Genomic DNA, 21,370 nt, shown 5'->3' on the forward strand with positions numbered 1-21,370 from the left:
GTATATATGGGTAAGAGCCCATTGAGCTGCACACTTCAGATTAAGGACACTCGACAGCACGTATGTTACAGAGCCACAGAAAACAATTCTTTTTTTTTAAATTTCATCCTTCTCTTACCATCAGGAGAATTTTGTTCTTTCAACAGGTGTGGAAAGACATCTGGAATACCGTCATCAGAGACACCACCCTTCGGGATGGGGCAGCACCTCGTGTCATACTCCTCGTTCTGCCAGATGCACGGGAGAGTTCCCGTGACCAAACCCTGGCCTCCCTCGAGCAAAGTCAGGGTTTTCCTCCCCAGTTGACAGATTGAAAACTGAGGCTCAGGGGCGCCTGCGTGGCTCAGTCCGTTAAGCGTCTGACTCTTGGTTTCCACCCAGGTCATGATTTCCCTCTGTGCTCCAGGGGGGAGTCTGCTTCCCCTCTTTCCTTCCTCTGCCCCTCCCCCACTCATGCGCACTCTCTCTCTCTCTCTCTCTCACACACACACACACACACACGTTCTCGCTCTCTGTCTCTCAAATAAATAAATAAATCTCAAAACAGAGCCAACAAGTGAGGCTCGGTGAACTGCAGTGGCCTGCCCAGAGCCACCCAGGAAAGTGGGATTTGCACCCCGGTCTCCGTGAGCCCTAGGCAGGTTCTTTCCACCGCACATGGCCATGCCTCGTTGACCAAGTGAAATGGGTCCAGAAAAGGGAGTCTAGAGTAATAGCATTCTGGAATCCATGGCATATGGGGAAAATGTAAAAACCAAAACAAGAAGTGTCTCTTATTAAAAAAAAACAACCAAGATTTAGAAAGAAGTCACAAAATAGCGGTAAGAAAGTGATGTGTCTCATCAATGATGTTACGGTTTATCCTACTCAATACTTCTTTTAAAAAACTACTTACTTACATGGAAAAAAATGCAAAGTCAGATTTCTGTGGTCTCTTAAAGATCAAATCTGCCTACTCTGTGCCCATATTCCCCATGACATACACTCTCCAGTTTGCCCCAGTTCCCACCAGCTACTTTCACTCACCGGGGGGAGGGGCGTGAACATCTATAATTTGGTGGGCTGGCATTTATTCTTTCTCCTACTGGGAACCATGTTCCAATTGTCCTAAAAAGAATCCCCTCTTCCACTCCTAGTCCAACTACTTTGAGTTGTGTTGAATCGATCCCTGGCTGCCCATGTGGTTTAGTCCTGACCATCAGAGACTGACCTAGCTGGCCCTGTGTTTTCTATGAAGTCACTCAGAAAGCCGGTGGCCAAATGGGACCCGTGAGGTCTGGAGCCACTGAGACTCTTACACACCAGCCCTATGTAAAGACATCTCCTTGTTGCCATTTAATAAAGCATGTCACTGTAGTGAAAGACATTATGCCACCCACCCTCTAGAGAGTTCTTCACCTTTGTCTAGGAACATTTGTCCTTCTTGCCTTAGTAATCCACCATGGGAGATAGTCCCTGGGAGTCAGGGGGAGGGTCTTTCTTTTACAGAAGAAGAAACTAAGGGTCAGAGAGGTCAAATAACTCACCCAACATCACACAGATCTCAAATTTAGGGTGATAGCTTTCTCAAGTTTGTGCTCTTTCTGTTACCCTACACTTAGTGCTCTGGCATGAGTGTGTGTGTGTGTGTGTGTGTGTGTGTGTGTGTATTTTTCATTCCCCAGCACTCTTTTTGGCAAATGGTCTTTCCATGCTCTGGGGACTGAGGCGCACACATACACACCCCGAGTCATCACCATCTTTCTTTTATTTATTGCACTGGAGTAGGAAATAACACAGGCCTGTTAAGGAATAAGCAAATTCTGGGTTAATTGCATAAGTGGGATTTTTTTAAAAGCACATGACGTAACCCTACAACAATCCATACATGTCAGAACATCATGAGGGACCTGGGAGTTGCGCAGGAAGAGGTATGCTCAGCAGCATTGTAGGCAAATTAACTGAACTCAAGACCCTTTCCTCTCTTATCCAGCCCACCCTCCTGGACCCACAAACCAAACCATAGTGCCTAGGGGTGCGTGAGCAAGAGCAACAGAGAGAGAGAAGACTTTGATTGAAACCAAGGCATTGGGAAGTCTCTGCCTCCGATTCTGGGTTATTTGAATCAAGGGAATTCATTTGGCCTCAAGCACTTAATCACTTCATGCCTCTTTCTGGTTTTATTCTGAGAAATCAAGAGGAAAGAATCATCACAGGGGTCGAAGAAGGACTGTCTGTCTTTCTAGCTGTTGCTTCTGGATTCCCTTACCCAATGCCCAATGCATATGTTTGGCCAGATGGCTAAGACTCTTGGCGGCCAATTCAGCTGCTCAAGAACATGGTTGTGCTTAACCTCATCGACTTGACTCAGCTGCAGTTCATCCTGGGGTAGGAGTGGGATGCCGATCTGTTTAATTAGTTTAATGAGGGCTGAGGGAACTGGTCCACATTTTGAGTTTGCTGCACAGAGCAAATTGGTTTGTCTTGCTCCCTCTCTGATCATTTCAGTATTCAGAGGGAGAACTGCTCTCATCACCATTTTGGAAGGCGTTTTCACGCCCTTCGTCTCCTGATGAGTTGGGTGCTATCCAAGGTACCAACATGAACTAGAGTCCAGGAACTCGGGTCCTCTAGAGGTGTGTTTCTAAATGATGAGAACACAGAGAACACAACTGAACACATGCCCCCTGGAGGACTGAACTCTCTAGTGCAGGGCTTTCTGCTCCAATAAAATTTACTGTTTGAGCGTTTTACCTAAAGCATGGTCTCCGAAGTGGTGAGCACAAGAAGGTCCTTTAAGGTTTGGGATAAAGTGTTAAGATTTCTATTTGTTTCTTTATCTTGTTTTGCTATTTATCTACAAGGACAAAGAACAAGTCAGTCTGGATTCTTGGAACTGGAGAATCACATTAATGGGGGGGGATTAGGGGTTAATAGCGAAAGCTGCTGTTGGCAGCAGTTTCAATGTTCTAGAGTCGGAACCAAGCACTGAGCCTCCTGAAGAGGGGAACGTCCATCCTTCCTCCTCGCTGACCCCAGACAAACACTGCACCCCAGGCAGAAAAGGCGCAGGCCGGGTTTGGATGTTTTGCCGACAAGGCTGAACTGAGCATGGGGACAGGGGGTATAAGGTAGGATGAACGAGGGCACTCCAATCCGGAAGGGTGTCAGGGGGAGCTCCTGACTCAACTCCATGATGGGGAGGGGTTTACCCATCAAGAAGCTCTCCGGAGTAGGCATTGGGGTCTTCCTGAGACCGAGTTACCACCTTGAACTGGCGTCGGAGAAAACCTCCATAGCGTTTCTGGTTGTCCCATTTGAGCTTGGGACGGATGCGCCTCAGGAAGCCCCCATAGCGTTTGTACAGGTCCTCGTGGCCCACCCCATCCCCAGCCCCAGCCCCAGCCCCCTCCCCAGCCACCTCGGAGCTTCTCTTGGGGTATTTGCGCAAGAAGCCCCCGTAGCGTTTGACCTGCTCTTTGCCGTCCTCCTCATTGGAATCCAATGCCCCGGCCTCCATGGCATCATCGTTCAGCTGTGTGTCCCCCAACAGTTCAGACTCCTCTCCCTCCCCCAACCTGCCAGAGAGACCCCTGAGCTTCTCCACCAGGCTCCTGCTCAGGGCATTCTCCTCTGCTGGGGTGCTGAGGAGAAATCTGGTTTTCTCGAGCTCCTTTGGGAAGGGCCCAGAGCGCTTGGCCAGCTCCCTATAGGGCTCCTCCAAAGCGGCCTTGGTCTCCAAGTCTTCTTTGCCGTTGAGCCCAAAGGTGAAGGGGGTGAAAAAAGACAGAAGGCCTTGGCATCTCTCCCACTCCTCAGCCGGCAGCAGAGCAGACTGGCATTCCAGGGAACAAATCTGTAAAACCCCAAAAAAGACCAGAGTGGTAACGTCACCCCCGTCAAACTGCCAAGCCCCATGCACTCCCCCGCCCCAGAGAGTCCCTTGTCCAATGGCAGAAAATCAAAAGTCGCTGCTGTGACCAAACCCCAGGCTTCCCACATTGATGCTCCCAGGGGTGCATGAAGATAGGGGACTGGGCGCCTGCGTGCAAGACGCGGAAAGTGACGTGGAGAGGTGGAACGGCTTTCCCGGGGAAACGTGGCCATGGAAGGCAATGCCAACCTCCCAGGTAAGATCTCCCCAGAGCGCTCTGTGCGCTCACTTGTCCTCCGCAGCTCCTGACTCCAGACGGAGTACTTGGTTCTCCCCTTCCGGGTGTGAAGGATGTTCGTGCCACGTTATAGAGAGACATGGAAGCCATGCAGGATGGTGGAGAGAACACATGTGAGGGGTCTGAGGGCTCATCAAACTCGGGGGACAAAAGTATCTCCTTCATAGGAGTGCTGGGGGAACTAGAACATGATCATGATGGTGGTCATGAGGAGGACAGTGACAACACTGGACAGCTCTGGAACTTGGACCTGGGCAGGCTCATGCCACAGCCCTCGTGCCTAATCACTGTGCGCCCCTGTGATCGTGTGCGGGGAGCAGCCCCCACGCCGCGTGCCTCTCGATGAAGAGCCCCTAGAACCACGTGTTCAGTACTTCGCGTTGTTATCTCATACAATCACGCCCATTTTGCAGATGTGGAAACTGAAGAGGGAGAGGTTCCAGGGTTTCGGAGGGAGAAAGCGGCAGAACCAAAGCCTGCACTCTGTCTGCCACACTCTTGGGACCTTCACTCTCACCTGTCTGCTGTCAAGGGAGAGACACGTGGGGGAGTTTGATTCAAAGCAAAGCCAGCAAGGCCAGGCCAAGAGACGCTAAGACCCAGGAGAAGGGTCAAGGCTCGGATCCTGTCAACCAAATCCTGGCATTTAGTAGTGGTGGAAAGAGTTCCTTCCATGGAAGTGGCTAGACTGGGAGGCGCCCAGCAGCCTGGTGGGACGAGGCCCTGGAAAGTTACCATAAGGCTGCCCACCCCCAAAGCCAGCGCGGCCTCCTTGATGACCCTCCTTGTTGCCAGGTGTCAGGCTCCTTGGAAACCTGAGTGTCCATCCCAGACAGGAGTGAGCCAGTGGTGGTGAGGTCTGAGGTGGGGAGGGAGGTGGGAAACTGCAGCCCCGGCTGCCCAGGCTGAGCCCAGGGCAGGATGTGCCTGGCACAGGGAGGACGAGTCTACTGGACAGACACCCAGGTGCCCAAACTCCACGCACAGATGGCCCCTTCTGCATAGAAGCCCAGGGCCTGGGCCTCCTGAAGCCTACCAGAGGGTTGATGGGCTTGGGCCCATCCTGGGTCTTCACAGCACACAAGGAGCACTGGGATAGGCAGTCCGCCGTGGCTGCGGGGAGCACAAGGAGGCAGGCAGCCAGCATGAGCCCCTGCCACGCCATGCCGTCTCCGCTCTTCCTGCTGGGGAGGGAGAAAGAGAAGAGAATGAATCTGTGTCAGTGTCCTGAGCCATCTCGCCAAGCCCTGCGGACGACACTGCCAGGCCAATATTCTCATTCCCATTTCACAGTCAGGAAAATAGAGGCCCCAGGAGACGCAGTGGGTGCCCAAGGCCAGGGGTCAAGGAAGGGAATTAATGTGCTGAGCACCTGCGACATGCCAGCAGCTTTCCCCCGTATTCACAGTCATCTGTACAACAGCCCCGGAGGCGGGCTATGCCATTTTCATCAGACAGATGGGGAAGTCGAGGCTCAAAGAGAGAGAGTGATTGCGAGCACAGCTAGGCAGTGGACAAGCCAGGACTGGGTCTGTCAGCTGTCAAAACCCACTTTGCCCATCTCCCCAAGGCCGAAGACACTTGGTATCTGCTCTCTCGGATTCTCTGAGACCTCATCACCTGCCTTTGGCCCCCACTCCTCAGCTTGTCTGCAGGCCAGTCCTTCCCACCTTGTAAGTTCTCTGGAATTTGCCTTTCTCACCCCAGCATTCTACTTTCCATGGCCATCATTCCACCTTCTCCGAGCTGGCCTCCCTGCCTCCAGTTCCTTCTTGGATCCCTCCCACCTCCCCTAAAATGCCCTGCTCAGCATGGCAATTCTGCGGTCGGATCTGTTAGGCTGGGTCAGGCCTGGCCCTTTTTCTAAATGACAGCAACACCCTCCGTCTCATCCCTACACCCTAACACTTGGTCCCAACCATATCCAGCTACTTGCAATTCCCTTAATAAATGTAACAGGCCCTGTCCCATCTCTGGGCCTTTGCATATGCTGTACCCTCTGCTGGAAAACCCTTCCTCTCCTCTTCTGTTACCTGCTAATTTAGGCCCTACATTAGATACCACTTCCTCCAGGCAGCTTTCCCTGATCTCCGAGGCTGGATAGGACACTCCTCCTTTGTTTTTACCCTGAAACTTGTGCCTCCTCCATCAAAATACCCACTATTTGGTAATGAGCTGAGTCTTCAGGCTTTAGCTCCATGAAGGCAGGAGCTGTGTCTTGTTTCGTCTCTCTCTGTGCTCCTCAAAGCTGCCAAGCTTGCTCCTACCCCAGGATCTTTGCACTTTCCACCCTCCCCCTCCCCCCGCAGGACTCTCAACCCAGAGCTTCACATGGCTTGCTCCTTCTTATAATTAGATCAAGTCAATGTCAAATCACCAGGGAGGCTTCCGCTGCCCCCTGTATTTAACGACACTTCCTGGTCCCTCTCCCGTCACCCTGCTTTGTTGGCACTAGGGCGCTCACCATCTCGTAGGATCCTATGGCTTCAGGGTCTGTTTGCTGTTGTTCTGGTGAGCATGGTCCCCCCACTGGAGTGTTAGCTCCTCCAGGGCACAGACGCTACCTGTTATGGTCACGGCTGTGTCCCTGACCCGCCCACAGCACGTGCAGGCAGGAGTTCTTGCTTCACAAATAGTCTGTTACAAGCTCTTCCTCTCCTAATTCACTCCTTATAAACCAAATATCAAGACTCAATGCCGCTCAAAAGGGAACACAGTACCGTTCTCCCAACTGGAAATGGGGAGCTCCCCTGAGACACCCCACTCCAGGCGGGAGGCTCCAGGCTCTTCCCAGCCTGGTCTTTGCAGCCGGACGCCTGTCACACGCTCCCTCCTGGACCCTGTCCTCCTTCCCTCCTCCAAGTCTCCCGTGCCTGCCTTTGCTGCAAACTCCCCTGTTTGGTCAGGGGATTTAGAGGATACCTCCCCATGGTCCCAGAGCCCCACACTGTAGCCCAGAGGAGGGTCTCCCCCTCGGAGCACACAGTAGGTACCCCCCCCCCCCGCCGCCCACCCCAGTATGCCTACTAAGATCCCAGCCAGCATTTACAGAGCCCTGCTGTGCTCCAGGCCTTGAACCGAGCCCCTAGGCCCATCATCCCATCTACTCCTCCCCAGTGAGGTGGACACTTCTGGCTCAGTGAATCGCCCAAGCCCTACAGCGAGCGGTGAGGCTGGGGCGCAAAGCTGTTCTGCTTGACTCCCGACACTTGTGCCCTTAATGACCACAATTTCCAGAGCAACTTTGATTCATTAACAGCTGAACCCTCCGTGAAACCCAGAGGACCCAATGCCTGGGGCCTTTGACTTGTACGTTGTTCTCAATCCGCCCACCAACTGTGGGAGGTGGCTATCATCATCCCCACTTTACAGATGAGAAAACTGGTGCTCAGAGAGGCTTGGCAGATCTCCTGAGGTCACACAGCGATTGAAGGAGGGAACCTGGGCCTCTCTTGAGGTGGGGCAAGCTCTGCTCCCTGACGCAGGGAGGCTCAGAGAAGAAAACCCAGGAAAGTGGACGTGGGTGCATCCCCCCTCTCTTGTCCGCCCTGGACATTCTCTCATGCTCTACCAGCCTCTGAGTGGGGCTTTGAGGTCCAGGAGAGTTAGCTGTGCCTCTTACGTGCAGATACAAAGCAGGCGGCTCGTGTTTTCTCCTTTATCAGCGATGGTGATGGCGGGGCTGGCCCCTTAGGAGATGAGCAGTGATTTACCTGCAGGGGAAGACGAGCCCACGCCAAACAACTCCCGGCCGGAGGCTTCCCACGCAGCCCGGCTGCCAAGGTAGGAGACCTGATTTGAGATCCTTTTTGTCCCAGGCAAAAATAGCATCAGCAGCCTTTCCTTTCATCCACTAACTTTATATTTAATAATAATCCTAGCTGATCAGATGGTTGTTAAGTACTCGTGACATTCTGAGCGATTCTCATGAATGAACTCCTTTCCACTCATCGCGACTCTCTGGGGTGGGTACTATTGTCATGCCCACTTTACAGATGGGGAAACTGAGTTAAGACACCTGCCAAGATTCTAGAGAAAGCGGCAAAGCTGGGATTTGCATCCCGGGGATGTGGCTCGAGCTCGCCTTCTTAACCACAGGGTACCGGCCAGGCTCCCCCAGTCCACCCCCTACTCCCACCGCCAGCCTCCAGCTTCTCCCTCCAGGGCCCCACTCAGCCTCCAATCTTGCCAGTCTGCCTGCACCCCTGCCCTGCCTCCCGGCTCACCACTGCCCTTGAGGGGAAGCCTGCCCCTTAGCCAGTTGCTCATGGGCTTTCCCACGAAGCGGAGCTGACGCTGACTAGTGCCCACTGCGTGCCGGGCCGTGCTGAGACCCACCTGCGTCTTAACCCAGCTGCGTCCTAACAACCCCATCAAACTGGGACTAATATCCTTTCCATTCTATAGGTGGGGAAATGGAAGCACAGAGCTTATGTTAACTGTCTAAGGGATCCCAGCAAATGCACAGCACCCAGACTGGCTGTGAGCTCTGTCTGATGTGGGCCTGACCACACCACCTGCAATTCCAAAATGAATATCCCATGTGCCCCATCTTCCAAACTTCATCCAAGGGGCTCCCTCTGCCTACACCTTTCTCACCCCACCCATCCACTCCCAGTTCCCTCTGACCTGGCTAACTCTGATTTGTTCTTCAAAACTCAGCCTCAGTTGCTTCCTCCAGGAAGTCTCCCTGGATTAGGCCCCTCCTCTGAGCTCCCACAGTCACCTATGCTGGCTCTATCACATAACTGCCTCTTGTTTTCTGATTGCCCTGTCGGGGTGGCAGCGGGGTGGGGGTGTGGGGGGAAGACTTCATCTCTGCAAGTGAAAGTCACTAAGGTGTGTGGTGTGTGTGAGGATGACAAGGAGGCCAGGGTGGACAAGGGGGCATGAGGCAGGAGACTGGGGTAGAAAAGCAGAGACCTGAGCTGTGGCCAGGTAGTGTGGGCTCCTGTAGGCCAAGGTGAGGAGTCTGCATTTCGCTCTAATGCTATGGGAAGACTAAGGCCGTCTGAGGACTGATGAATGAACAGATGAGTGAATGGTGTGCCCAGCGCAGCACACGGGGCTCCAGTGCGAAAGAGAGCTCCACCCACGTTTGTTGAGTGAATCCACAGGCTACCCCTGGACATCTGGGAAGCCTAGTTTGAATTTTTCTGGATCACAGCTCCGTGCCCCCAGAGAAACCTCACGGGGTCTGCAATTGTCTAAAACCAACACTGCTAAAGGAAATTCAGCGACTGTTATGGAAACCAGGGAGCCAGGGGAGGGGAGGGAAGAGGAAGTAAGAGAAGAGGGCAGACAGGAAGGGGAAGGGAGCTGACAAAGGAATGAGGGGGGGTGGGGAAAGGCAGAAGAAGGAACCAGGGCACATGCTGAATATTAGGGGCTTATTCTGAGGCTTTGATTTTTTTCCCTGACTTGCTCAAGGCGTGCTCAGAGCTGTGGTTCCTCGACCCTGGGAAAGGTCGAGTCCCTGTCTTCCAGCAAAGCCCCTCTCACCGCCCCCCACACACACCCCCACGCCCCACTGTCATAGCCCTGGCTTCCTGGGTCTCAGTGGGTTTCTCAGGAAGAACTGGGGAGGGATGTTCATGGCATGGGGAGCGAGCAGAGGGCTGCCCAGAGAGGGTCAGGGTGGTGATGCGGGTCAGGCAGGGTCAAGTAGGGCTGAGGCCTCTGGCTTCCTCCTCCCCAGCCCGCCGCTCTCTCCCTGCACAAGACAAACATCCAGAGGCTACAAACCAGCTGCCTGCAGGACAAACTCAGCAAACAGGCACTAGGTGTTTTGACTTGCACAGGGATTTTTTTTTAATTCTGTTGCCACCATTTTTTTAAAATTGGGACATTTTTACATTGCAAAATCTTAATTTCCAACTTATCTTTAAAAATCAGAAGTTCTGGAGATGTTGGGCCCGTCTTGCAATGTGGCCACAGTCGCCCAAGGGATGCGCACAGCCTGGTCAGCACTGTCCCCACCCAGTGGTTTCCCTCATGTCTGCTGCTGAGCATCTGATGGACAGTTGACACTGCGGCCCCTGCATTGCCTCCTCCAACAACTTGGAGAAGCAGCATGGGTCAGAAAGGAGAGGGGCAACTCCAGTTCCTTCCTGACCCAGAAGCAGGATCACCAAATGCTTACTTACGCAGATTCAAATCCCGACCCACCCCTTAGCCCCAGTCTGGGAAAATGACTTAACTTTGTTGAGTCTCCGTTTCCTTGACCACATAGTGGGGCTAATAATTACACGTCAGGGGGTGGGTGTAGGAATTAAGTAAGAGATCATGCACAGAGCGCCTGGCTGAGTACCTGGCACATAGTAGGTGCTTTAAATAGAGGCGAATGAAGGCTCCGTTCAACTCTTAGGCTAAGGAGATGCGAAAAGAAGAAGGCACAAAGGAGTGATAACAAAGGCCTGAAACACAGTTGAAACTCCAAAGAACAAGTTGTTGAATGAATGAACAGCCACATTTGGAGGGCCTACCGTGTGCCAGGTGGGGCTGTGTGCTCCATATGCTTGGTCACATCAGTCCAATACAGCCACCACAGCTCAAGAGCCTGCTAGATGCCAGCCTACTCAGTGCATTCCCACTTTACACACACGATTCTAATCCTCACCACAACCTGGGGGCGAGTGTCTTTATACCCTCTGCACAGAGAAGACTGAGGCTGGGGGAGGAGAAGCTTGTAAATGGGAGTTGGGCTTCTGACCAGATCTCCCTGGGTTAAAAGTGACTCTAATAAAGACACATCAGCCCTGAGAGTTTTCCCAAGCAATTCTATTTCCTCCCTATTCTAGGATAAACAAATTACTGGGCCATGCCAGATGGGTCCTTTCACCTTTGCTCAGGGGATTTGCTTGAAGCTGTACATCAGAGATGGCCCTGCCTGCTTGTCAACTCCAATCCAGAAAGAGCTGAGAAGAACCGGCACTTGGATGCTCACGGGGTGAGAGGTGGAAACAAGCCCACTTGGGGGGCGGAGGGCCAGCGTCAGTGCGCAGACCCCAGTGGAGAGCGAGCACGGCCCCCGGGGAAGGAGGGGCCCCCTCCACAGACTGAGTGGGCCAGGGGGCCTCCCCACAGCCCTCCCAAAGAAAATCCCTCTTTACTCACAGGTCTCTGAAGGATTTCTCAGCCACTAGCTCGTGGGCTTTGTGACAGCACAGAGAGGGAAGCAGGGGCTGGTGGGGAGGAGGGGTGATTCTCCCCCACCAGGCAAGGAAATTTTGGACCCTCCAGCCTCCATGATCACGTGATCCAATTCCTTTGACTCCATCTCGTTCTCTCTATGAACACACCCTATTGTTTCCGTTTCTCTGGAGAACCCCGAGGACGTGTCCAACCCCCAGCCCATCTGCTCAGAGTGTTGAGACAGGGACTGGAAGCCCAGACATCCCAAAATAGAGACGAGCTGGTCTTTCACAGCCCAAGGGTGCCGACCCCCTGCTTTCATTAATCTTATCACCATTTTTCTAATTCTGATCATTTTCATCGTTTTGAAGCTGACTTCTTTGGGAAAAAACAGAGGGGAATCGCGCCCCTCCCCAAGCCTCGGCTTTTCACTTCTCGTCTGAAAGGGGCTGCGTCACCCCCTGCCCTGTGCCAGGGCTGCCCCAGCGACAGGGCCGGCACGCAGCAGTCCCCTCTCCTACCCAGGCCCCAGCGTTCCTTGAGAGGGAAGGGACTGCCTGCCTGCCCTCTCCTCTCCTCTCGGTGATATTTCTATATTGTAGTCAGAGGGCTCAGAGGAGCAGCAAGCATTAAAAAGCCAGCATGGAATAATAATGGCTTGATTTAACATCGCAATTATCTCTCCCAGCACTTTATCGCATATGATTATCCCTATTTGATAGAAGAGGAAATGGGAAAAGGTAGGAATGAAGTCACTTGTTTAAGGTCACATCATGAGTCAGGAGGGAAGTGGAGACAGAGCCGGGGCCTCCCACACCCAGGCGGTGACTCGCACTGAGGAGATGGCGTTTCAATGACCCTCCAACAACCCACTTCAGGGCGGCCGAGGGGCGCTACGCTGTTGCTCCAGGCCAGGCCCATGGCCTCCCATGGCCTCCCGTGGCAGGTGCCACTGTTATAGGCTCAGGTAGGAAGGGTGAGGACCAAGGGACCGAGCGCCCCAGGGTCCCCAGGGCTTGCACAGCCGAGCTGGGGTTCTCTGAGTCCGTAGTGTCGCTGCTTAAGGCATAGCTACGGGGCCAAACTCGCTTTCACCTCCCTTATTGCATGTTCGCCCCCAGCAGACTCCAGGAAGCTGGCACGATGAGCCCCATTTCCCAGATGGGGAAAGAGAGTCCCAGACAGGCAAGGTCACCAGGTCGAGGCCGACAGGCAAGGACATAGCAGAAGCAGCTTGAAAGTCAGTCTGCAGCTCCAGCCACAAAGCATCCCTGAGGTGTGGGGTCACGTGAAATGTCCAGCGGACCCTCCCACGGAACCCTCACCTTCCTGAAGACGAGACCGTTTCTGGAGTTCTACCCCACCCGAGAACATGTAAAGTTCACCCTTGTGGGTCTCCAGGGGCTGGCAAAGGGCGACCCGGAAAAGTGGAGGGCAGTGTTCCTGTGAGGCCTTTAGGGTCATTAACAAAGAATGATTATCCCCTGGGGAGAAAGGGGGACCCGGGTCTCGGATCTCAGATGAAAAGTGAACCCACCGTGTAGTCCGGCAAGAATCAAAGCACAGAACGTGGGATGGGGGCCCACGCCGAGGGCCAACCCTCGCTCCTGGGCCATTTGCTGTTCAAGGACCAGAGTGAAACAGGGCCCTGTACTCTGTGGTCATGGGACGGGGGGTTATTAATTTTGTTTTTAAAAGAATGATTTTTAAAAGCAGGAGTCACATGAAACCCCCGTCCTTTGTTACTTGATACAATTAAAGGATGGGGAGAAAGGCAAAGGAGGATGGGCAGAGAGAGATGGGGGTAGAGATGCAGCAAGAGAGACAGAGACAGACAGGGAGACAGAGACAGAGAGAGGCGCACGCACCAAAAAGAGTGAGACTCTTGCGTACAAAGAGATAAAGACACCAGAGAAGCAGAGAGATGACGGAGAACAGAGCGGGAGAGGTGACGGGACGAGAGGCGGAAGGTACAGGAGGAGTAGAGCAGGGGTGGAGGGGGGTGGGAAGGAGGAGGGGAGGAAACAGAACCAGACCGGGAAGGCAGGGCGGGAAGTGGACCTCCTGTGTCATCACAAACACCAATTCCTCCACCCGCCAGTGGACCAGCGAGCCGGCCACATAATAACTGCTCACTAAACTCTTCTCAGCTTAAACCGAACTGTCCAATAATAGGTCAAAGAGCCAAATGACGGTGGACAAATATGGTGAACGAGCCTGGAGCCTCCCACTTCGACCAGGGGGACAGCTCGATGGCCCCAGAGAGAAGCCTCCCAAGCCCATGGCTTGCCTCGTGGATCTGGGCCATTTACCCTCCTGCCAGGAGCATCAATCTGGATCTGGGGGGCAGGGATTAATGAGGCCCAACATCAAAGGACCCAGGACCCCTCTCCATCTCCAGGGCCCGATCCTGGGCTGAGTGTCTCCAGAAATATTTACTGCCCGCCACAATGGCCAGCCCTGTCTCAGTGAAATCGTTTTAGCCCTTTGTCAGACGCAGTGAGATTAACCAACATTTATGGGCTGAAATGAGCGAAAACGGTGAGAGAAATCAGCTAGCTGACTGCACTTTCTCAGACACGCGTTGAAATCAAACCACCAACTATTGATCCCGCTCAGAATGATGGAAGACATCTAATAAATACAACAATTGTGCAAGAATGGCCCGAGGAGGTGGGCAAGGGGGGGGGGGGCTAGGGAGGATCGGAGGTAGGCAATGGGGGGGCTAGGGAGGATCGGACGTAGGCAATGGGGGGGCTAGGGAGGATCGGAGGTAGGCAATGGGGGGGGCTAGGGAGGATCGGTCTGGAAGAGACTTCATGATCCCGAGGCAACAGATGAAGAAATGGTCTTCTGTTGGTGCGGAGAGGATGGGATTGGGAGGGGAGGGGAGGGCCAGCCCTGCAAACTGAAATACTAGACGTATTTCCCGGACACAGGGCGCGGCTCGATGGTGTGGCGTGATGAAAGGTCTTACACCAGACTGAGGGGGAAGAGGTCCAACTCTGCCACCTTGGACAGTGAGAACTTGAGCAGTCACTCGAGCATTTATTGAGTACCTACTGAATGCCAGGCATATTACAGTATCCCATGGGAGTCTCACCATATCCTTCGGAGGTGAATACTATCATCCATACTGTGTGGGTAAGGAAATGAACACTCGCCTACTGTCCCCAAATCACACAGCAAACGAGTGGTGAGACCTGGGATTTGAACCCAGATCTGGGTATGGTGAGACACACATTGAGACAATATATGGACCATTCCTGGCTCCCAGGAGTTATCTCAAGACCCTAACCCCTTTCCATTTGCTTTATGGTGACCGCAAATTTCTCAAAGAGCCCCCAAGCCAGTCCCTTTGCCTGCTCTGCTAAAACAACCTGGGTTCCTCAGGAAGCAAGGCGACATCCCACTCCCAGCTGCCAGCAGAGACACAAGATTCGCCTGCCACCCATCACACCTCTACCTCTTCTGGGGCAAAGCAGTGGGCTTGAGATCCCGTCAGCAAACGCAAACCTCCCCCAGGCAGCGCAGCTCACCCTTGGGCTGCTGCAACAGCTCCCCCACGCAGATCTCAAAGCCTGGAGATAAATGGCCTGCAAAAATAGAACAAAAGGCAAGGTAGAGTGGGACTGAGGGGAGGAAGAAAGGGGAAAAGAGAGGGAGATGTGGTGGTGGGAGGGGGAGGCCGGGGGTTGACATTCTGAAACATTTGCCATGGATCTTGACTGGAACGCCTGTCAAATTAGAAAGACTTGTATATTTTACCAACCCTTGGAAGAAAGATGGTAATGAAGACTTTCAGTCTGTGGGAAGGGAATTGAAATCAGATCCAATAACCTGAAGAGCTTGTTTCCCCTGGGAAGGTTGGAGGCTTAATTAAGGAATGTTTGTAAAGCTTGAAGAGATTCTAGATAAAAGATACCCGGGAAAAAGTACGAGGTCACAGAATTTACTATTCAACCTTCGTGTCGTCACCAGGCTTTTTTCTTTTTCCCCTTCTTTTCTTTTCTCTGAAGCTCATCAGCTTTTTTGCTAGAGTCAAACTTTGGGATTCTATAATACTTTCTTTGAACGAGGATATCTTTACCAGTGAGCAAATGGCTTTCCCATCTGAGCTTCTTCTTCCCTGCCCAACTTGGCTATAATTTACATGAAAGCAACAAGTCCTTTCAAAGTAAAATTGACAAGAAAAAGCCTGCTAAGCCTGAGTCTCCTGGCATGCTGTCACTCTCTTTCCCTATTCCCTCCCAACAAAATAGCCCCAAACTTCATTTCTGTGTAAATTATGTCAAAGGAAACCACTCAAGCCAGCACCCTGTCAGCAATTAAACGCGATCCAAAAAAGAATGAAAAGGGTGAACTTGGTTGTACATTGATGTACATGATACCTGGTAAATGCCAGAGCCCCGAATCTCATTAACGTCCCCCAGACCTTGTTCTCTAAGTCCGGTGAGAATCACTGACCTTTAAAACCACCCTGAGTGGCTCAACTCACCTCTTCCACCCAGGGCATCCCGTCCTCACGTGGTAAACATGTGTGCCGACGGCTGGGGGAGAAGACCCTGGAGCTAACACCAAGGGGTGGTCCTCTTGGGGGAGAAGAACCCACCTGTTTAAGCCGGGGCTGCACTGAGGGGGGTTCCGAAGAACCGTCCGTCTCACACAGACGGATCTGGCGTTCGTAAACTAGCCTCATAACTGTAACTATATCTGTCAGATTATCAGACCCAGACCTGAAATCCCCCAGCCCGAGCTCCTACCACCCCCAGGTCCAGAGGACCAGAAAAAAACCAAATATAATCAAAAGAGAGATTCCCGTGCCCCTCCGGATATTACCTGTGTTCTTCTTTGTCCCTGGGCAGCTTCTGGCCGAGCAGGTCGGAGGGTGGTGGCAGGTGGCTGGGTCAGGACTCAGGGGTCTCCCTGACTCTGGCTCGGAAGGAGGTGCCAAAGAGGCAGCTGTGAGCACCACCAAAGCCCCTTAGAATGGCAGTTCTGGTGCCTCGCCCCCCCTTTTATGGACTAGAGCCTCCCCCTGTCGCTCAGCCCTTGCTGAGCACAGGCTGCTGGGAGCCAATGGGGAAGTAGCTCAGAGCAGTCAGAGGAGCAGACCCCCGGGCCCTTCAACCCGAACTCCCTGGGCCCCACACAATAGGCTTCTCTTCGTGACAGGGGATGTGGAGGAGGAAGGCAGCCGTGCAGGGAGGGGGCTGGATCCTGGGTGTAGTGCCGTTTGTCACTTGAAATCCGGCCACTTCAGTCTTTGATGTGTTTCCAGGAGAGTGTCACAGGAAAAAAAGAGAGAGAGAGAGAGAGGTAGGGAAGGACAGAGACAGAAAGAGTTGGAGAAAGAGAGACCCAGAAAGAAAGAGACAGGCAGACAGAGAGATACAGAGACAGATGGAGACACAGAGAGAGATAGAGTCAGACAGATCTGGAGACAGACAGGGAGTCAGACAGATATGGAGACAGATGGGGGCACAGAGAGAGAAGCAGCAAAACAGAAGATTCAGAGAATCGGAAAGAGAAAGAGACCCTGTCAGAGAGATAGGGCGTGATACAGACGAGAACGAGTTGGAAAAACGGAGAGACGCGGAGTGCCAGAGATGGGGCCACCCAGAGAGACTGGGGGAGAACGGAGGGAGAGTCAGAGGGAGAGAGAGAAGGAAACCAAGAAAGAGGACAGGCTCTGAACCTACAGGGATCTAGAGACAGCAGAAGAGGCAGAGGGAAGCGACAAGAAGGGGAGGGCGGCCGGGGCCAGAGCCGTGCGCCTCGCCAGGTGCCGTGTGCCGTGCGGGCTCCGTGTGCGGCTGCTCATGCGTGTGCTGGAATGTTTCTGTGTGCACACTTGCCTGCACCCACTGTCGACTCTGGTACATGCCTGGGCTGGTGCCAGGCTCAACCAGCCCTGGCAGAAGCTCAGCCCTTCCCCGGCAGCCAGGAGCTGAGTTTACTTTCCTCTGGTGGCAACGCAAATGCATATCATGAAACCCCCTCAAATACGGGCTCCGATGCGCCTTTGCCTGCGCTCCGGGTGGGGGCATCCCTCCCTCCTGCGAGCCCTCGGCCCGTGCCAGCGGCAGCTTGAAGGCTGCACTCTCATGGCCACGAATACCTTCCAGAACATGGGTGGGGGGTGGTCTCTGAGTTTGGAAGAGAACATGCTTCTCCTCTCAGTCAACAGCAGACACGCGGTTTGCGGGGGGAGGCACGACTGTTTCGTAGGCTGGCAGGGGCTGCCCATTCCCTGGGCACCACGCTGTGCCAGGTGCTCGGCCAAAGCTGTCAGGTTGAATCCTCACCACCTGGCCAGGTAGTGACTGTTATCCCCATCTTGCAGGTGAGGGAAAAGAGGTTTCAGAGCTGAGAAACATCCCCAAAGACAAACAGCAAGTTAAGTCGTCAAGCTAGCTAGGAACAGACACAGGCTTGTCTGACCCCAGAGTCCCCCACTCACTCCCTCAGCCCTCCTGGGTGCAAAGCCCCCAGTCTGCCAGTGCTGAGGGGTGGGGGCTCAGGGCTGCCCTCTCTGGGACTGTCTCCCGCCCCACCCCCCACGGTCCAAGGTAGGACAGGGCTGCAGCTCAGAATATTGGAGATATGGGTTTGCTTCCCAGCTCTGCCAGCTCACCGGTGGAGAGACCTTAGACAAGTTTCCAACTTCGGCTTTAGTTTGCTCATCTATAAAATGGGGATAACAGTCTCTAGCTCATCGGGCTCTTGGGGGGGTGAAACAGAGGGTGTGGGCAGCATTGCTTAACGCAGCCAACACTTAATGAGTGCTCCATCACCATCTGTCCTTGTGATTAATCCCATAGTTCCCACTCTGACGCACCAGCCTTCTCCGTTTTCCGGGCGCTGTCCTCTCCCTGCACCTGATTCATCACAATGAGGAAGATGGAAGGAGCCTACTACGTTCCACACACTTCCGCATGTTGCGCTCTGTCGTCACAACCAGCAGACGTGTGGCATGGACGCCCCAGCCCACAGAGAGGGAGGAGGAGTTGAGCCCAGTGCCTTGGGCCCCAGAGCTCAGCTCCTGCACACTCCTCTCCAGCCTGGAGATGACGTCTACCTCCTCCCTTTCAGAGAGGACTCTTCAGGATCCGAATTTGCCTTTCTGCTCCTCCCTGTTCGTGTTCTCGGGCAGCACGCGGGGTCTGAGAGGCAGGTGCGAGGACTTCAGATACCAGTGTGGAAGCCCCTGTCCCCGGTGTCCAATGGCCACTGTCCAGCCTCAGTGAGGGCTTGGCCACACGTCGGGCTGGCTTTCCGCTAGGGGACTCAGAGGACTTGGGTGGAGTCGGCTCACTGCCACCCCGGGAATCTGGGAGCCTGGGGCTGCAGCTGCTTCTTCCTCCCCAAGGCCAACTCCAACCCCGGTATCCCTCCAGCCTCCTGATTCTTTCCCTCCTGCTCAGCCTCCCCACCTCTACCTCCATAAGCTCTTGGTAATAACCTGGGAATAGACAAAGGCTCTAAGAGATGGGGCACAACAGCTCCCATTCCTGGGAGTCAGCAGGCGCCCGAATAGAGGAGTAGGGCCTCTCTCGGCCATTGTTGGTCATAAAGAGGAGTAAGGACAGACAGGGCAGAGACGCTGCAGATAATCCCGCTTTATGCCATCGGGGTTTGGCATCCCTCACCCCTGGGGCCTATCGGGAGCAGCAAGAACAAGTGGTTTACTCATCTGCTTTTCCTTTCCTTCCACGGCGTCCTTTACGCGCACGCGCAGGACAAGGCCGGGAACAGCTTTCTCCCACAGTCCTAGAGCAGCTGTGGTAAAGCTCACCCCTCCCCCCGGCTCAGCGATGCTCGGGGTCACGTCCCGACCCCGTGGGCAGCAGCACATGGGATGGGGAACCACAGCATCTCAGGCTCGCTTGGGCTCAAGCCCTGATAGTCCTTACTCACCGTGTGGCAACTGATGGGTCCCTCGCCTCTGTGGCCTCCTGAGTCAGCCGAAGATCGGAGGACAACGCTAGCTCCACGCAGGCGTCGGGACTAATTCCAAAGCTCTGTCATGCTCCCTTCCCTGCATGACGAGGCTCTCATTCAGATCTCGAAGTGGGCCAAAAGCAAACACTGAAGAGAAGAAAATATTTGCAGCAACCAGCCCTTGAATCATTCTGTTCGGAAGGAACAAGGAAGAACTTGGCAGAGGACAGACAAGCAGAGCCAGCATTTCTCAAGGCCTCCCCCCATGCCAGGCCCGGTGGAGAACCGTTCACAGTTAGTACCACGCCTGATTTTCCCAATAACCCTGCAGTTGGCTGCAGGTCGTACCCCTTTACAGATTGGGAACAGAGGCTGGGAGAGGGTAAGCCGTTGGCACGGAGCCGTGCAGGGGGTTCATGGCAGAGCACAGCCTGAAACCAGGCCGCTGGGTCCCAGGTGTGTGCCCCAGGCACGGGTCCTACTGCTTCCCAGCGTCTCTCCGCCCGCCCTGCTTCTGACTCATCTCGAAGCTCTGTGTATTTTCTCTCTTCACCTGTTGCACTGGGAACGAACATAGGAGCAGCTGACCTGGATCACTCCGGAGCACTTGGGTGGAATTCAGTCCCTGTCTCCAGCTGGCTTCCGGTCCCCTGGCTGCTCTCTGGCTGCCGCGTGCTGCCCCTGCCTGAGCCCAGTCTGCTCCTGGCTGCCACAGGAATAGGGACAAGCAAGTCAGAAGCTGGGCTTGAAGAGTCCCCCTGCTCAATCTCTCCATCTCTGTCTCCCCCTCTCCCCCTCCTCCTCTTTCCTACTTTCCTATCAAAATGCCACTGTGTGCCATTCTGTGCTTGGCCCTGGGAGAGAATATGCCACACCCAGCTTTGTCTCTTTGTGCTCATGGTCCGGGGGGTGGGGGGCGATGGAGGGGCAGGCAGTGCCCACCAGTGTGACAAGGACGAGGCTGGGAGGAGACCTGGAATTTGTAGGAACACAGAAGAGGGGCTCCCAACCCAGCCAGACGTAAGTTGGGGGGAGGTGGGGGGAGGGGAAGTTTTCCTGGAGGAAAGGAGAACTAAGTGAGAAATGATCACAAGTAGGAGTTGTCCAGGCAAAGGGGAGGAGAGGACATCCAGGCAGAGGGAACGGCTCAGGCAAAGGCCTAGAGGCAAGGAGAGTCGAGGAGGATGTCATCCACCAGAGGACTCGTGCTTGACTCCCCTCTTTCTCTCACCCCACATCCGATTCATCAGAGGTCTTCGTGGCCATGGCTCTGTCGCCCTGGGCCGGCCCCCACCACTTCTCCCCCGGCTCCTGCCTCCACCCCTTCCCCTACCTACTACTGGCTCCTCCGCAGACAGAAAGGTTCTTTTTAAAGTGTGCCTCCAGAGGTGCCTGGGTAGCTCAGCCCGTTAAGCGTCTGCCTTCAGCTCAGGTCATGATCTCAGGGTCCTGGGATCGAGCCCCACATCGGGCTCCCTGCTCAACAGAGAGTCTGCTTCTCCCTCTCCCTCTGCCCCCATTTGTGTGTGCTCTCTCTCTCTAATAGACAAATAAAATCTTTTTTAAAAATGTAAAAATAATAAAAATAAAAATGTACCTCCGATGGTGCTACACCCCTGTTTTAAACACCCCAGTGATTTTTACCGGCTTGAAAGAAGATCCGCGCTCCTCACTTGCAGGACCTGCTCTCGGCTGACCCGTCCCCGGTTCACTGCTTCCGTGCAGCAGCTGGAGCAGGCAAACTCGCAGAGGCAGACGGGAACAGAGATCACCAAGGGGCACGTTATTGCTTAAAGGGCACAGAGTTTATGTTTAGGGTGATGAAAACATTCTGGAAATAGACAGCAGTGGCGGGTGCACAACGTCATGAAGGAATTTAAGGCCGCTGAACTGGACACCATTAAATGGTTAAAAATGGAGGGGCAGGACAGGTGGAAGAAGGTGTCTGTTTTCCTAGGTGAGAAGAGTTCTCAGGGAACAATGGGGAGAAAGCAGTTGTTCTTCTAGCCAAGAGACACAGATCACTGCCAACAGCAGACTTGATGACCTGAAATTGGAGAGAATGTCCCACACCTGGAGCCTGCCCTTGACCTCCGCCAACAATCAAACAGGAGGTGAATGGTGGGAAACGGTTTTACCCA

General features: G+C 53.9%; 1 protein-coding gene across 5 annotated transcripts; it reads right to left on the reverse strand.

Annotated features, from left to right (window-relative positions):
- Nucleotides 1–1,731: 1,731 nt before the first annotated feature.
- On the reverse strand, nucleotides 1,732–20,942 carry PDYN (prodynorphin). 5 transcript variants are annotated; one of them, XM_057313032.1, is made up of 7 exons: nucleotides 20,874–20,942; nucleotides 19,818–19,935; nucleotides 19,206–19,376; nucleotides 16,125–16,217; nucleotides 14,825–14,881; nucleotides 5,188–5,335; nucleotides 1,732–3,835 (listed from the first exon to the last, which is right to left on the reverse strand). In XM_057313032.1, the coding sequence occupies exons 6-7, from the start codon at nucleotides 5,314–5,316 to the stop codon at nucleotides 3,188–3,190; spliced, it is 777 nt and encodes a 258-aa protein (XP_057169015.1). In that variant the 5' UTR covers nucleotides 5,317–5,335; nucleotides 14,825–14,881; nucleotides 16,125–16,217; nucleotides 19,206–19,376; nucleotides 19,818–19,935; nucleotides 20,874–20,942; the 3' UTR covers nucleotides 1,732–3,187. The 5 variants fall into 5 exon arrangements, with proteins under 5 accessions (XP_057169015.1, XP_057169014.1, XP_026358951.1 ...); XM_057313031.1 differs by lacking the exon at nucleotides 14,825–14,881 and having other exon boundaries at nucleotides 16,125–16,247; XM_026503166.4 differs by lacking the exons at nucleotides 19,818–19,935; nucleotides 20,874–20,942 and having other exon boundaries at nucleotides 16,125–16,247; nucleotides 19,206–19,765.
- Between the last annotated feature and the right edge of the window lie 428 nt (nucleotides 20,943–21,370).

Source organism: Ursus arctos, unplaced genomic scaffold (assembly GCF_023065955.2).
Source record: "Ursus arctos isolate Adak ecotype North America unplaced genomic scaffold, UrsArc2.0 scaffold_16, whole genome shotgun sequence".
Taxonomy (NCBI): domain Eukaryota; kingdom Metazoa; phylum Chordata; class Mammalia; order Carnivora; family Ursidae; genus Ursus; species Ursus arctos.

Bases quoted from the DNA above. Each gene is read 5' to 3' on its own strand.
- PDYN (XM_057313032.1), bottom strand. From the start codon at position 5,316: ATGGCGTGGCAGGGGCTCATGCTGGCTGCCTGCCTCCTTGTGCTCCCC. The intron at 3,836-5,187 runs GTAGGCTTCAGG...GGGGTTTTACAG, and splicing joins CCAAGCCCATCAACCCTCTG to ATTTGTTCCCTGGAATGCCA.